At 44.5% G+C, this 16,675-nt stretch overlaps 1 protein-coding gene across 1 annotated transcript in view; it reads right to left on the bottom strand.

The window, feature by feature from the left end:
* Window positions 1–4,262, bottom strand: part of TDRD12 (tudor domain containing 12) — a gene marked incomplete at both ends in the record, with an annotated part of 96,251 nt that extends 91,989 nt beyond the window's left edge. The window contains one exon of the mRNA XM_084256852.1: window positions 4,047–4,262. Within this exon, the coding sequence (XP_084112978.1) occupies window positions 4,047–4,262 (216 nt within the window). The remainder of the gene's footprint in view (window positions 1–4,046) is intronic.
* Between the last annotated feature and the right edge of the window lie 12,413 nt (window positions 4,263–16,675).

The following is a 16,675-nucleotide window of genomic DNA, read 5'->3' as shown; positions in this document are numbered from 1 at the left end:
TTAAAACTGTTCTTTGAAAAACAGTCAAATGTGGGCCTCCCAGGTGGTGCAGCGGTTGAGAGCTGGGTTGCGAAGCTGCCTGCAGCTTCTGCAGCACCGGTTCAATCCCCAGCCCCCGGAGAGGGTCCCACATGGCACAACAGACCTCTCCTGCCGCCTGCTGCTCCCTTCAGCAGTGTATTTCATCAGTCTGCCTGTTCTGTTCCCCGCTCTGGCTCTGGTGAATTCTCTCACCCTCCTGCGCTTCTGACTGTACCCAGTGCTTATATAAATAAATAAATAAATAAATAAATAAATAAATAAATAAATAAATAAAGAAAAACAGTCAAATGAAATTGGGAAAATATTTGCAAATCACATTATTAATAAAAAGCTTTATCCAGAATATATAAAGGACTCAAATTAAAACTCAAGCAAACCAACCACCTAATTAGAAAAATGGGCAAACTGAAATAGATACTTGACAAAAAAGCTAGAGAGATGGTAAACAAGCAGTGAAAAGATAATTAACACATAAATTGTCATTAGGGAATGCATATTAAAACCATAATACCATGAAACACCTACAGAATGGCTAGTGCTATGAGGATGCACAGCAACTCTTATGCACTGCTGATAGGAACGCAAAACAGTTTCTGATGAAGTTAAGCATACAGGTAATCCCAACCTAGTTATGACCCATGCAATGAAAATTTGTTTTCACATAAGTTTACAGCAGTCTATTTTACAATCCCCCCAACTGCAAACAACTCAAATGGCCTTCAATTAATAACTATATAAACAAATTGTGGCATGTCCTTCCAATAGAATACAATGAGCAACGAACACTTGGACCAGTATGGGTGTCGAATTCATCATACTAAGTCAAAGAAGCCAGACTCAAAGGCTATACACTACTGTATGATTCTATAAACACAATTCCATTTTTATGACAACACTGGTACAAGCTGTCCACTTCAAGGGCCCATTGTCTAAGCTGTTCTGAAACGTAAATAGTGCTGTCAACTAAACATGGCTTGACTATAGAAACCAAGGCCCTGGGCTTGCTTCAGTGGCAATCACCTTTCTGACCAAGGACAGCATGACTAATGTTTCTCACCTGTGCCTCCCCAAAGAACAAGCCCTTACACGAATCTCATTCGGGTCTCACTACACTCTGTCTTGCTCTTTTCAGACACAACTGTATGGTTTCTGGGCTGCTTTCTTAAAATATATTTTAAGTCATTTGTCTCATCCTAACAAGTCTGTAATGCTACTTATGTTTTTATTTCTACGTCTTGACATGGCACAATTTCAGGCTGCGACAACAGGGTTTATTTACAGAGGTCACTTGAAATAAGCAAAGAGTTCCTTAAGGTCACAAGTGACCATCTGTACTACCCCAGAGAGCGCCCAGTCATATAAACTAAAAGTTGCTTGTGCAAGATGGTGTTGTACTCCAATCAGAGCCTGGGACTGGTGGTACCCTGGTAAGCGGTGAGCCAGGATCCAACTAATCTGTGGCAGATGGAGGTAGTCACAGGTGGCACTGCAGCATCACTGCAGCAATGAGGAGCAGCTGGGCAGTGGCAGATGCCAGACCACACAGCTCTCTCAGTGGCTATGTCATAGGACCATGGCACCAGTGTTGATAACTCTTTAGAGATGTCGGGCATAGGCCAGGGACACTCCTAATGAATGCACTGAAGAGGGGGTCTCAAAAGTCTGCAAGGGGCTGTGTCAGGTTCTTCTCAGGTGAGACTCAAGCCAGGTTTCCCCATGAAACTTCCTGAAACCTCTCTGGAAGAGTTTCCCTAAAGCTTTTTCCAAATCGACTGAAGCCTCTCTGAAGGCAAGTCTCCTAGTCTCTGAAACCTGTGCTTATAAGCTCCCCCCCCAACCCCCAACCCCCATGGATACCCACCTTTCAAACCTGATGGGTCCATTTTCCAAACCAGTTATTTCCAAGACTTGATTGATATGGTGCAGGCTTTGAACCAGACAGGTGCCAGTGGGAGCTCAGACCTGGTCTGTTTTCAAAACTATTTCGGGGGCCTCCCTGGTGGAGCAGGGGTTAAAGACATCACTATCAAGTTATTGCCAACCACTGCAGCATGAGTTTGAGGCCCAGTCCAGCCAGGGAGCTTTCCACATGGCGCAGCAGACCTCTTCTGCCTCACCCACTGCTCCCCTCAGCAGTGTATTTCAATCAATCTGCCTGTTCTGCTCCCCCTCTGTCTCTGGTGAATCCTCTCATCCCCCGCAACTCTGGCTTACACCCCAGTTCTTGTATGCATAAAAAAACAAACTAGCTCAGGATTCAAAACTGCACCAGCATGTCTACCCTGCCCTACACCGAGCTGGGCAGGCAAGCCCGGCTGTATCTGAATGGCACTAGCCAGGTTAAAGTCTGACCCACACGTCTTCAAAACTGTGTGTTTTCTTCCTAAAACCCAAACCCAGCCGCACCAGGGTGGGCCATCAAACCGTGGCATAGCCCAGGCTAATGCCACGCAGCTAGAGGTCCCTGGTATCTTCCCAGAACCAAGAGCAAGAGAGGGCTCTTAGACCATCACCACCATCCAGCTCCAAAGTGTTATTCATCTTAACAAAATTCAAAACTCTACACTCATTAGATCATTCCCCATCCCCTCAGTCTCTGGAAAACACCATTTCATTCTGTCTATGAATCTGACTTCTGAAGGTATCTCACATGAGTGGAATCACGCAATATTAATCCTTCTGTATCTCACTTACTGCACATATTATGCCCTCAAGTTTTGTCCATATTGTAGCATGAGTCAGAATTTCCTCTTTAAGACTGAGTAATATTCCATTTTACAGATATAACACATTTTGTTTATCCATTCATCTACTGATGGACACTTGGGGGGAAACTTCTTCCATGTAAAAACTTAATTAATCTGGAAAACTACAACTGGTAACTGTACCACACTTGAGGAAATGCTCCTATATTAGATAGAAAATTTGCTTGGTGTGAGAAGGGTAATAAGGGTCAGAAGTGGGGGCAGACCCCCCAGTGCAGAGAAGGGGTTTCAGTGAGTTTCGAGTCCCAGTGAAAAGAGGGGGATTCCCAACCTCAAGGGGTGAGAATCCAACTCCTCAGGCCTGTTCTGCCCAGCAGGGCTTGCATCTGGCAGGATCTAGAATGAGCCTGTCTCTTCCTTGCCTGGCTGAAGAGCTTGCCAGTTGGATTTTAAACCCCTAAAAGTCCCCAAGCCAATCCCCTGCAAGAGGCAGCTGTGTGCATCTCTGTTCACATAAAACAGGAGCAGGAAAGTTGATGACTTTAAAAATTCCTTCATTGGCTACAGCTCTCTCCTCTGCCCACTTCTGCATGATTTTCTAAACAGTGATTTCTATTTTCTTTGCCCAGTAATGGAAATTTCTGGAAGGTTTATAAACTCCTTCCTCCAAGTAACATAGTGGCCACCCACTGCCTTCCCTACCGCCTACATGGCCAGCAAGTCCTCACCTGACTCAAAGATGACACATCAGCTGACTTGGGGCTCTCTTCAGGCCCCTGGGAGCGAAACCCTACTGTGCGCCCCATCTCTGATTCCAGGCCCTGAGGAGAGACCACCAGGGTCGGGCAGGGGTCCGCCAGGGAGCTGCTGGAACATCAGAACATACAGGACCAGGAGTAGAAGATAGAGGTTCTCCCCACCCCCAGTTTAAGGGCAGGAACCCCAAGGGGCCCTGGCGAGAGGACACACATAGGGGAAGGGGACCAGATCACAGGTCACGGCGCCCATAATCACGGGACCAGGGGCACGAGGGCGCCTTCACCGAGCGCCAACCCAGTCCGGGTGCATGGGAGGGCTGCTCTACGTCCTTCACCCGAAGGTGCCGCAGTCAGTAAACAGATACAGGACACCCACCTAAATCTTAATTTTGGAGAAACGCGTAACTTTGCACGCCAACTATATTCCCAAGGGAGTGTGCGGCACGCTTGAACTCAAATTTCACGCCGCCTATCGGGAGTGCGGGCCGGGGTCACCCTGCAGGGCCACATCCCCTCGGCGGGCTGCGCTTCGCTCGCTCACCTTCAGCACCAGGACTTTGAGCATCTTCCCCGCGCCGCCGCCGCGCCCATCCGGCGAACTCGGCCTGGGAAGCGGCACCCCGTTTCTGGTCTTCCCGGGGCTGCACGGAAAGCACTTTGGGGCAAGGCCGGTCTCCAGGCGCCCGGGGCCGCCGCCGCCAGGCCAGCCTGAGGCTGGCGCCACCCCCGCGCGGCCTGCTCCGGCCGGCCCCGCCATGCGCCCCAGGCGACGCGCTCGGCCCTCCAAGTCGGATGCCGCCACGGGCGCGTCCAGTGTCCGCACCTCGCTCCGCCGCCCAACTCCCACCGCCCGCCTCGAGGCTTCCAGAAAGCTCGAGAGAGGCCAACGGCCTGGTCAACCGCCTGAGGTGTCGCACGGCGGGAAAGCCCGGGCGCGCGGGCGAGCTGGGTGGGGCGCGCGGGGCGAGCTGGGTGGGGCGCGCAGAGCCTGCTGGGAGATCACCACGTGACTCACGCCCCGCCCACTCCCCCGCCCTGGGCCCGGGGTGGCCCTGCTCGCATTGATGCTGGGATGCCATTGCTCTCCCGCCCTCCTGGCTCTCGTCCACTCCAGGCTTTGGGGTAAGGAAGATTCCTGGGCAGCCACTGATCTTCGGGTCTTCAGGGCCTGCTGGCAACATTTGCACGCACTTCCTGCTCTCGAAAGGCTCCTGCCCAGTTTCTCACCCATGGGTCCCACAACTTGGCAGGACCCTGTAAGTCCTGGATATAGGCATTCTTTTTTTTTTTTAAAGGTTTTTTTTTTTTTTTAAGACTTATTTATTTATTTGTTTATTTATACAAGCACTGGGTACAGTCAGAAGCACAGGAGGGTGAGAGAGTTCACCAGAGCCAGAGTGGGGGACAGAACAGGCAGACTGACGAAATACACTGCTGAGGGGAGCAGCGGGTGTGGCAGGAGAGGTCTGTCACGCCATGTGGGACCCTCGCTGGTGGCCGGGGATTGAACCGCTGCTGCGAAGGCTGCGGGCAGCTTTGCAGCCCAGCGCTCAACCACTGCGCCACCAGGGGAGGCCCGATATAGGCATTCTTGCCAACTACAGACTGATGGGCCGGGGTTCTGCCCCAATGTGTATTTTTTCTTCTTAGTGAGGTGTCACTGGGCTCTCTAAGCACTTGGGAGTCTCTGTTTGCTTACCTGAAAACTGGGTATTCAGGTTCTCAGAATTGGATGAAAACTTGCGCCGTGAAACAAAGGGTACCCAAGAGGCATTAGGAGGATTAGCTTTTATTACTGTCTCAGGAATGTCTCCAAAACGTGAATAAGCCGACACAGAAGAGAAACATGGAAGAATATTCCTTAAAAAATTGAAAGAACCAGGACTTAAAGGCACTGAGTCTGGGTAGTTTTACAGAGTAATTCTTTACTGGTTCAATTGTGAAAAAACAGACTTTCTTAAGCCCAAAGGTATTAATTGCCAAATGTATTAAATGCCAAAATGTATTAATTTACCAAGACAGAAATCAAGATGGCAAAAGATCCCACTGGCTTTTAGAGACTATAGACGTTGTGGGGTTTTATATTTGGAAAACCAAGCTCACATAAGCTTCAGTTTAAAAAATAAGTTTGATTTCACGAGGTCATGTGCTTAAAGTCTTAGGCAGACTTGAAGAGGTGCGATATGCTGAGTGCTAGTCAGGAGGAAAAAGAGCTGCAGAGTTTGTGAAGTTCACCAGCTGCGGAATCGGTATGAACAGATTGCCCCTATCAGCGGCAGCAACTGGCAGGGCCAGCTCACCTGAAAGCCAGATCGTGTCAAAGACATGTCATCAGCCAAACCTGATTTATTTATTTATTTATTTATTTAAACAGGCATGTATTTTTATTTATTTGTTTGTTTGTTTGTTTGTACATGCACTGGGTACAGTCAGAAGCGCGGGAGGGTGAAAGAATTCACCAGAGCCAGAGCGGGGAGCAGAGCAGGCAGAAGGACCAAAGTACACTGCTGAGGGGAGCAGCGGGCCGCAGGAGAGGTCTGCGCGCCATGTGGGACCCTCCTCCGGTGACCGGGGAGCTGCCGGGGATCGAACCGGCGCCACAGAGGCCGCGGGCAGCTTCACAACCCAGCGCTCAACCACTGTGCCACCGGGGAGGCCCCAAACCTGATTTAAATCGAAGGTGGCAGAGATATTACTGAGCATCAAAGAAAGTATAGAGCTTCTCTCAGTTCTTAATGTGGGGTCAACATTTTTTTTTCTTTTGACTAGATCCCATGCTACAACATGGAGTTTCCCAAACTTTTTCACAACCTGGCACAGAGAGTACGAAAAAATGTCACACTGGAATGACTAAGACCACTGCAGTGGGAATCACCACCTTGCACCTCCAGCCCCTTAAGGCTGAAGGGGTCAGTGTCTATTTCTGTAATCTTTCTTATACCCTCATTTTACCCCTTGCTAGTGTGAAGTTTGTTTATTTTAATGGGGTAACATTGATTGACAACCTTGTATGTTATCCAGAGGCATAGGATGCATTGTTGCCACGCCACAGCCACCACCAAGGCAGCAAGAATCCACCATCACAGTCAGTTATGTGCCCTACCCCTCTTCCTCAGGTAGCCTCAATTCTGTCAGATTCTACAGTTTGTTACTGATTTGGTTTTATCTTACACTTCATTTTTCTTCTCTATAGTCATCATATGAGTGAAACCATATTTATCTTTCCCCTTCTGATTTATTTCATTTAGATTAATCCCCTCCATTTCTATTTGTGTTGTTACAAATTGCAATATTTTATCTTTTTAATAGCTGAATAATATTCCATGTGTATAGACCACATCTTCCTAGTCTATCTGTGTTTGGGCACTTTGGTTGTTTCTGTAACTTGGCTAGTGTAAATTGTACTGCAATGAACAAAGGAATGGATGTATCCCTTCAAATCAGCATTTTTGTATTCTTTTGGTAGATATATAAGAGTAGAATTTCTGGATCATATGGTAGATCCATTTTTAAGATTTTGAGTTATTGCCATACTGTTTTCATAGGGACTGGATCAGACTAAACCTAATAGTTTTAGGAAGTTTCATTTTTTTTCACCACCTCCTCCTCAACATTTGTTACTGGGCTTTTTTGTGTGTGTATTTTTTATTTTGATTTGCATTTCCCTGATAAATGATAATGAACATTTTCATGTGCCTGTTGGCCATCTGCGTAACTTCTTTCAAGAAGTGCGTATTTGGCTCTTCTGCCCATGTTTTGATTGTGTTGTTTTCTTTCTTTTTTTTTTTTTAAAGATTTATTTCTACAAGAACTGGGGTACAGGCCAGATGTGTGGGAGGGTGAGAGGATTCACCACAGACAGAGTGGGGAACAGAACAGGCAAACTGACTGAGATACACTGCTAAGGAGAGCAGTGGGTGAGACAGGAGAGGTCTGCCGCGCCATGTGGGTTGCTCCATGCCCGGTGAGGATTGAACTGGCACTGCAGAGGCTGCGGGCAGCTTCACAGCATCGCACTTAACTGCCTGCACCACCAGGGAGGCCCCTGGGTTATTTTCTTATAGCTGAATGGTATGAGTTTATTGTAGCTCTTTGCAATTAGCCCCTGGTCAAATGTATGGTGTGCAAATATCAATATTTTCTCCCATTCATTTTGTTTTAGTGTGCAGAAACTTTTTAGTTTGACAGTCCCAGTTGTTTATAGTATCTTTTGTTTCTCTTGCCGTTGGAGACAAACACACAGACATCACTGGTGCCTGTGTTTTGATGATGATTTTTTCCCAAGTAATTTATGATTTTGGGTCTTACATTCAAGACTTTTATCCATTTTGCATTAATTTTTGTGTCTGGTGTGAGATAGTTTCATTCTTCGGCATCTACCTCTCCAGTTTTCCCAACAGCATTTATTTATTTATTTATTTATTTATTAAATAATAAATTTTATTTTTATATTCCCCCATACAATTGCAAACCCCCCATTCTGACCCCAATCCCTCCCCTCCCGCCCACCACCCCCCAAAAAGTGTCTCTGGTTCATAGTTTTTTGTTGATTTTGATTTTCACTTTCTTATAGTTATTCATTTTCCTGGTCCCTTATTTAAGTTTTCTAGATTCCTGCTATGAGTGAGACCATCCGGTATTTTTCTTTTTCTTTCTGGCTTATTTCGCTGAGCATGATCCCTTCCAGCGCCATCCATATTGCTGCAAATTGCATGTGTTTATCTTTTTTGAATGCTGAGTAATATTCCATGGTATATATGTACCACATCTTCTTGATCCAGTCATCTATTTTTGGGCATTTAGGCTGTTTCCAAAGCTTAGCTATTGTAAATAGTGCTGCTATAAACATAGGGGTGCAGGTGTTCTTTGGAATTGATGTTTCTGTGTCCTTTGGGTAAATACCTAGGAGTGGAATTGCTGGATCATATGGAAGCTCTACGTTTAGTAGGTCCAGAAATCTCCACACAGCTCTCCATAGTGGTTCGACCAGTTTGCACTCCCACCAACAGTGCAGAAGAGTTCCTTTTTCTCCACAACCTCGCCAACATTTGCTGTTGCTAGTTTTTTTTAATATGTGCCATTCTCACTGGTGTGAGATGGTATCTCATGGTAGTTTTGATTTGCATTTCCCTGATTACAAGTGATGTTGAACATTTTTTCATATGCCTGTTGGCCATTTCTTCAGAGAAGTTTCTTTTTAGCTCTTCTGCCCATTTTTTGACTGGATTATTTTCTTTGTTGTTGCTGAGTCTCATCAGCTCCTTGCAGATTTTTGTGATCAGTCCTTTATCATTAGAGTTGTGTGCAAAAATGTTCTCCCAGTTGGTGGGGTTTCTCTTTGTTTTTGTTATTGTCTCTTTTGCTGTGCCGAAGCTCTTTAATTTGATGTAGTCCCAACCCAACAGCATTTATTGAAGAGGCTTTCCTTTCTCCAATGGATAGTCTTGGCTTCTTTGTCATTGATTAACGGCCCATATAAATGTTGGTTTATTTCTCAGTTCTCAATTCTACTCCATTATCTACATGTGTTTTTGCTCCATTATCATAGTGTTTTGATTACTATAGATTTGCCTGGAAGTGTGATACACCACTCTGCCGTGGACCAGCACAGCAGTAGACGATGAGGCCACCTCAGGGTTGAGAGAAGCGTGCAGGGTGGTCAGGGCGTCGGTGAAAGAAATGACAAACAGACACACTTCAAGAGTGAAAATCTGAGTGTAATTTTCTTTGAGTTTGTGACCAGTATATATATGTTTTCCAAAAGCACAGGAACAATGATATCAATGAAATCAGCTTGCTCATGGGCTCAGCCTATCACCAACAGGGCAGTGATCTATATCTGGACTCAGCCTCATTCCTAAGTAGATAGACCATTAGTTTTGTTTTTAAACTATATAATCGCATTTTTTATTAACTACTTTTTTACCTAAACTATATTTTAATTATTACAGGGTTTAGTAATGTTTCATTTGAGTCAGCCTTGTTTTAAGGATTTCATATGATTTTTTAATTAACAAGCAATGACCTTTATAGAAGAAAGAAGGAAGTTTAGAAAGACAATAAGTGATTAAAGTTTGTAGTTCTAGAAAGACGGGATAAGGTTTTTTAGCATTTTTGTAGTGGTTCCTGGTGGTTGTTATCTTTTGATAAGCTTCTGTCTTTTCAGGGAACTTCCGCTGTACTTCCCCTGCTTCAGGGTGTTTTGCTGTTCTCCCCCTGTGCGCTGGTTGCCCAGCCAGACCTAGGGACCATGGCAAAAGCCATTCCTAAAGGTCACTGCAGGGGGAGGTGCAGCAGGTATGTCTTCAGGGGGTTTTGCTGTTCTCCCCCTGCGCGCTGGTTGCCCAGCTGGACCTAGGGACGGTTAGCCCTAAAGGTCACTGCAGGGGGAGGTGCAGCACCACTCTTCTTCTGTTTGCCAGGATATAAGATGGCAGTGAGGAACAACCTCCAAGCCAGTGGGTGGCGCTCCCAACCAGCTCAGTGGTAGAAAGTGCAGCTTTCTAGATTCTACTGCACGATGTCAAGTCTATGGTAGAAGGTGTTGCTTTCCAGACTCCACCTCAAGTGAGGGCTGCTGAGCAAATGGGGTAGAGCTGGGTCTTTTGGACAGTTAAACTGCTGGTGTCTTTGGAGGGGCGACTTTGGAGAAGTCACCAGCTTGCTCATGTGGCTTTAGCTTAGACCTCAGTGTCTGCTCAATGGGTGCTCTCTGGGGTAGGAGAGACTGTATCTGGCTATGTGCCAGCTTATAAATTCTCTCCATTTAGCCTCTTCCTTTAGTATGTAAACAAATCCTTTTTATTTCTGTGTCATGCATTCATAAGTGCACAAGCAAAAATTCTCCAACTGGGCTGTTCCCTTTATTTCTCCTGGTTTGCTATATTTCAAGAGCATGTATAAATGAGAATTACTTCTGTAGCTTTCACACAATTGTAGTATTGAGCACACACATCCTTCACATTCAAAATGTTATGTATAATTTGATTGGTGGTGGATGGATCAACATGGCGGCGAGGAAACGCTGCGAGTAAGATCTCCCATTAAAAAAAAAGTTAATAGGGAGGAAAAGCGGCAGGTCCCAGTGAGAACTGGGACACGGAAGATAAATGGACGACGCCAGCAAACTACCCGAAAAAGAAAGTTGCCATAAAAGAGGACCAGAAGGGAGGAAAGCTCAGAACCCTGCTACCCTCCCCCACCCACAAAGTCGGCACTCTCCGACCAACAGAAAGGAAGAAAAAACAAACTAAAACAATCACCAAAGGGCCTCCCCGGTGGCGCAGCGGTTGAGCGCTGGGTTGCGAAGCTGCCCACGGCCTCTGTGGCGCCGGTTCAATGCCGGCTGCTTCCCGGCCACCGGAGGAGGGTCCCGCATGGCGCGCAGACCTCTCCTGCCGCCCGCTGCTCCCCTCAGCAGCGTACTTCGGTCCTTCTGCCTGTTCTGCTCCCCGCTCTGGCTCTGGTGAATTCTTTCACCCTCCCGCGCTTCTGACTGTACCCAGTGCATGTATAAACAAAAAACAAACAAACAAATAAAGAAAGAAAACATGCCTCTATAAAAAAAAAAAAAAAAACACCAAAAACAAACTATGCATCAAGCAGAACTGGGAGTGGAAAGGAACTATTTCAGCACCACACACCGTGAACTGGAGCCGTGGAGAACCCTGCAGGATTTGCCACAGAGGTGAGCAAATGGCTCCAGGAGCCATTAGAGAAAAACAGAGACTTCCGGAGACCTGCACACAACCCCGGGCCAGCCGGTAAGCTTGCGTGGAAAAGCGGTGCGCTTGAAAAGCAAACGCGGATCGCAGCTGCCCAGGTGCCCGCGTCTGCGACTTAGGCTTTCAGGGAGACGCACGGGGGCCCTCACTGAGGTGAAAGTCTCTCACCGAGTAATCAGAAACCAGGCGCTCAGACACGGGAGCAGGGTGCAAAAGGCACCATTTCTGCGGACACTGAACTAGGCTACAGCCCGCATCCTGGACCTGAGGGCTTTGGAACTGAGACCCGGGACATGAAATTCGGGGCATGGGTTCCCCATGACAGTGGAGCACAAGGCAGACACAGCACCCCAAAGCCGTTGAGGTTTTCCCTACCATTCCCACTCTGTTCCCTGTCCCACGGGGTGAAAAAAACAGCTCCCCAAGGACACTAGGAGTGATCTCTGGCGCCACCTAGCGACCAGAAAAAAAGTCACTAACACACCATAGAACAGGGACCTTTCTTCAGTAAAGATTGCTTGAAACCAGCAGAAGGTTCCCGGAGGAGCCAGTGGTGAGCTGGGAAGTTAGCCCACGCCAGGCCCCTTCCAAAAAGCAGTCTGAGCCCACAGGGGGAGAGGGCAACCATGGCAGGGGCAGACCAGGCGCGCAGAAGAGTGTGCCTGAGACCGGATGTGCAGGGAGTGCGTCCCACATCGCCATTTTAGAACAGGGGCATTTCTTCAGTAAAGACTGCCGGAAACCAGCAGAAGGCTCCCTCAGGAGCCAGAGGTGAGCGGGGAAGTTCGCCCATGCCAGGCCCCTTCTGGCCTGCAGTCCAAGCCCAGAGGGGGAGCGGGAACCCACTGCCGGGGCAGACCAGGTGCACAGGGGAGTGGGTCCCCACATCGGCATTTTAGAACAGGGACCTTTCTTCAGTAAAGACTGCTTGAAACCGAAAGATGGCTCCCGGAGGAGCCAGAGGGGAGCGGAGAAGTTCACCCAAGATGCCGGCCAGTCCCAGCAACACAGTGTCCCAATGCATACAACAAATTAGAAAACAGACAGTAGGGAGTAGAAGAACCACACAGAACCTACCAACTCCTCAGGAAAAAAGCACACCACAGAAAGAAAACCACCCCCCAGATTGCAATGACAGTAACTTGGAAGAACTTCTGAGCCTTCCAGAAAGAGAATTTAAAATTGCCATGATTAAAAAAGTGACAGAACTCATAAAGCAAAACAATGATATGGGAAAAATAATCAACGATCAGAAAAATGAAATTGAGTCCCTAAAGAGGGAAGCAAAAGAAATACAGGAGATCAAAGAATTAATGGAGGAACTAAAGAACTCTGGGGAAAGCAATGAAAGCAGAATAGATGAAATGGAAGAACGAATAAGTACTCTTGAAGACACAGAAAGAAAAAGAACCAAAACAGAAAAGGAAAGAGAAATACGAAGGAAAAAGACCAAAGAAGACTTTGGGAACTATCTGACTCCATGAAGAAAGGAAATATAAGAGTTATAGGAATACCAGAAGGAGAGGAGAGAGATGTAGGAACAGAGAAAATATTCCAGGAGATAATTGAAGAGAACTTCCCAAATGTGAAGAAGGAGCTGAAAATTGATATACAAGAAGCAAGAAGAACACCAAACTTCCACGACGAAAGGAAAAATACAGCAAGACACATAATAGTAAAGCTCCCAAGAATCCAGGACAAGGAAAAAATAATGAAGCTGACAAGAGGGAAGAAACAGATAACATTCAAAGGAAAGCCAATCAGGATGACATCAGACTTCTCCGAAGAAACACTATGGGCAAGGAGAGAGTGGAGGGACATAGTCAACAGACTCCAAGAAAATAGATGCCAACCAAGAACACTCTATCCCGCAAAGCTCTCCTTCCTCTATGAAGAAAGAATAAGGACCTTCCCAGACAAACAGAAACTCTGGAATTTCATTACAACTAAACCCCCACTCTAAAAAATACTACAAGGAATCCTAAAGCCAGAACCTCAGAGGGATGAATAACAACGAAAGAAGGCCAAAAAAAAAAAAGTTATTAAAAGAATAAATAAATAAAATCAAAGGAAAGACAAATACAATGGCAAATACAGATGCTAACATATAAATATTAACTCTAAATGTAAATGGACTAAACTCTTCAATAAAAAGACACAGAGTAGCAAGCTGGATTGAGAAACAAAACCCAACCTTTTGCTGTCTCCAGGAAACACATTTAGCTACAAAAGATGAAAATAGACTCAAAGTTAAAGGATGGAAAACAATCCTACAAGCAAATGGACCAAAAAAGAAAGCAGGAACAGCTATACTTATATCAGATAAAACAGATTTCAAACTCAAAAAGATAAAAAGAAACCCCAGCGGTCACTACATTATGATCAAGGGGACAATACTTCAAGAAGAAATAACACTCATTAACATTTATTCACCAAACGAAGGAGCACCAAAATATATCAGACAATTGTTGTCATCTCTGAAAACAGACATCAGAGAAAACACATACATAGTGGGAGACTTCAACACACCACTATCAACAATGGATAGATCAACAAGAAAAAATTAAGTAAAGAAACTAAAGCTCTAAATAAGGACCTAGAGGGCCTCCCTGGTGGCACAGCGGTTGAGCGCTGGGTTGCGAAGCTGCCCGCAGCCTCTGCAGCGCCGGTTCCATCCCCGGCTGCTCCCCAGCCACAGGAGGAGGTTTCCTGCATGGTGTGCAGACCTCTCCTGACACCCACTGCTCCCCTCAGCAGTGTACTTTGGTCCTTCTGCCTGCTCTGCTCTCCGCTCTGGATCTGGTGAATTCTCTCACTCTCCTGTGCTTCTGACTGTACCCAGTGCTTGTATAAATAAATAAATAAATCTTAAAAATAAATAAATAAATAAATAAAATGTTTCCCTTCATTTAAAAAAAAAAAGGACCTAGAGCGTTTTGGCTTAACAGACATCTATAGAACACTAAACCCAAAAAAAAAAACGGAGTACACATTTTTCTCAAGAACACACGGATCATTCTCCAGGATCGATCACATACTGGGGCACAAGACAAACATCAACAGATACACCAAGATTGAAATCATATCAACCATCTTTTCTGACCATGAAGGCATCAAATTAGAAATAAACCATAAAAAGAAGGCAAGGAACTCTCCTACCTCATGGAGATTAAAAACCACACTACTGGAGGACCACTGGACTAATGAGGAGATCGAAGAAGAAATTAAAAAATTCTTTGAATTGAATGACAAGGAGTACACTGATATCCTAAATGTATGGGATGCAGCAAAAGCAGTAATAAGAGGAAAATATATAGCAATAGAGGCTCACATCAAGAAACAAGAAAGAACTGAAAGAAACAACCTAATCTCGAAGCTCAAAGATCTAGAAAAAAAACAACAAAAAAAAACCAAAACCAGTATAAGAAAAGAAATAATAAAAACCAAAGCAGAAATAAATGAAATTGAAAAAAAAAATCCAAAAGATCAACGAAACCAAGAGCTGGTTCTTCGAAAAAATCAATAAAATAGACAAACCCCTAGCCAGGCTCACAAAGGAAAAAAGGGAGAAAGCACAAATAACAGGATCATAAATGAAAGAGGAGAAATCACAACGGACACAGCAGAAATCAAAAGAATAATCAGTAACTACTATGAACAGTTATATGGAAACAAGTTCAACAATCTAGAGGAGATGGACAAATTCCTACAACTCTACAATCACTCAAAGCTAGATAAAGAAGAAACAGAACACCTAAACAGACCAATTACAAGCAGCAAAATTGAAATGGTAATCAAAAACCTCCCCAAAAACAAAAGCCCAGGACCTGATGGAATTACAAATGAATTCTACCAAACATTCAGAGACTAATTAGTGCCTATCCTTCACAAACTCTTCCAAAAAATTGAGAAGGAAGGGACAATACCAAACACGTTCTATGAAGCCAACATTACACTAATACCAAAACCGAACAAGGACAACACAAAAAAAGGAAAACTACAGGCCAATCTCCCTAATGAACACTGATTCAAAAATCCTCAATAAAATTTTAGCTATCAGAATCCAACAATGTATCCATAAGATAATTCACCACGACCAAGTAGGATTCATGCCAGGGACGCAAGGATCATTCAACATCCAAAAATCAATCAACGTTATCCAATACATCAACAAAAAGAAATATAAAAACCATATGATAATATCAATAGATGCTGAGAAAGCTTTCAACAAAGTGCAACACCCATTCATGATAAAAGCCCTTGAAATTCTTGGGATACAAGGAACATACCTCAACATCATAAAGGCCATATATGACAAGCCAACAGCCAGTATAATTCTCAATGGTGAAAAGCTGAAAGCAATTCCATTAAGATCTGGAACAAGACAAGGATGTCCACTCTCACCACTGCTTTTCAATATAATACTGGAAGTCCTAGCCAGAGCAGTAAGACAAGAGAAAGACATACAAGGAATCCAAATAGGAAAAGAAGAAGTCAGACTATCACTATTTGCAGATGATATGATAATATACATAGAGAACCCCAAAAACTCCACAGAAAAACTAATTCAACTCATCAATCAGTTCAGTAAAGTGGCAGGATACAAAATCAACACGCAAAAGTCAGTAGCCTTCCTATACACAATAAATCTGAAGAAGAAGAAATCAAAAAAACCATCCCTTTTATTATTGAAACAAAAAAAGTCAAATATTTGGGAATAAATCTAACAAAAGAGGTAAAGGACCTATACAAAGAAAACTATAAAACACTGTTACAAGAAATAGAAGAAGACACAAAGAAATGGAAAGACATCCCCTGCTCAGGGATTGGAAGAATAAACATTATTCAAATGGCCATCCTACCAAAAGCAATATACAGATTCAATGCTATTCCAATCAAAATTTCAATGTCATTCTTCAAAGAAATAGAACAATTACTGATGAAATTAATATGGAATCACCAAAAACCCAGAAAAGCCAAAGCTCTCCTGAAAAAAAAAGGGAATGGAGGCATCACATTCCCAGAATTCAAACTATACTACAAAGCCATAATCATCAAAACTGCATGGTATTGGAACAAGAACAGACATACAGACCAATGGAATCAAATAGAAAATCCAGAAATTAACCCACAGATTTATGGTCAACTAATCTTTGACAAAGGAGCAAAGACTATGCATCGGAGCAAAGACAGATTGTTCAATAAATGGTGCTGGGAAAACTGGGTCACTACATGCAAAAGAATGAAGCTTGACCACTACCTCACACCATACACAAAAATCAACTCAAAATGGATTAAAGAACTAGACATAAGACCTGAAACCATAAAATACATAGAAGGAAATATAGGCGAAACACTACGTGATTTGCACATCAAAGACATCTTTATATCTTTACATCTTTACATCACCCAAAGCAGTGATAGTGAAGGCAAAGATGAACAGCTG

This window comes from Talpa europaea (assembly GCF_964194135.1).
Source record: "Talpa europaea genome assembly, chromosome: 16".
NCBI classification, from domain to species: domain Eukaryota; kingdom Metazoa; phylum Chordata; class Mammalia; order Eulipotyphla; family Talpidae; genus Talpa; species Talpa europaea.
This window is presented reverse-complemented; position numbering and strand designations above follow the sequence as displayed.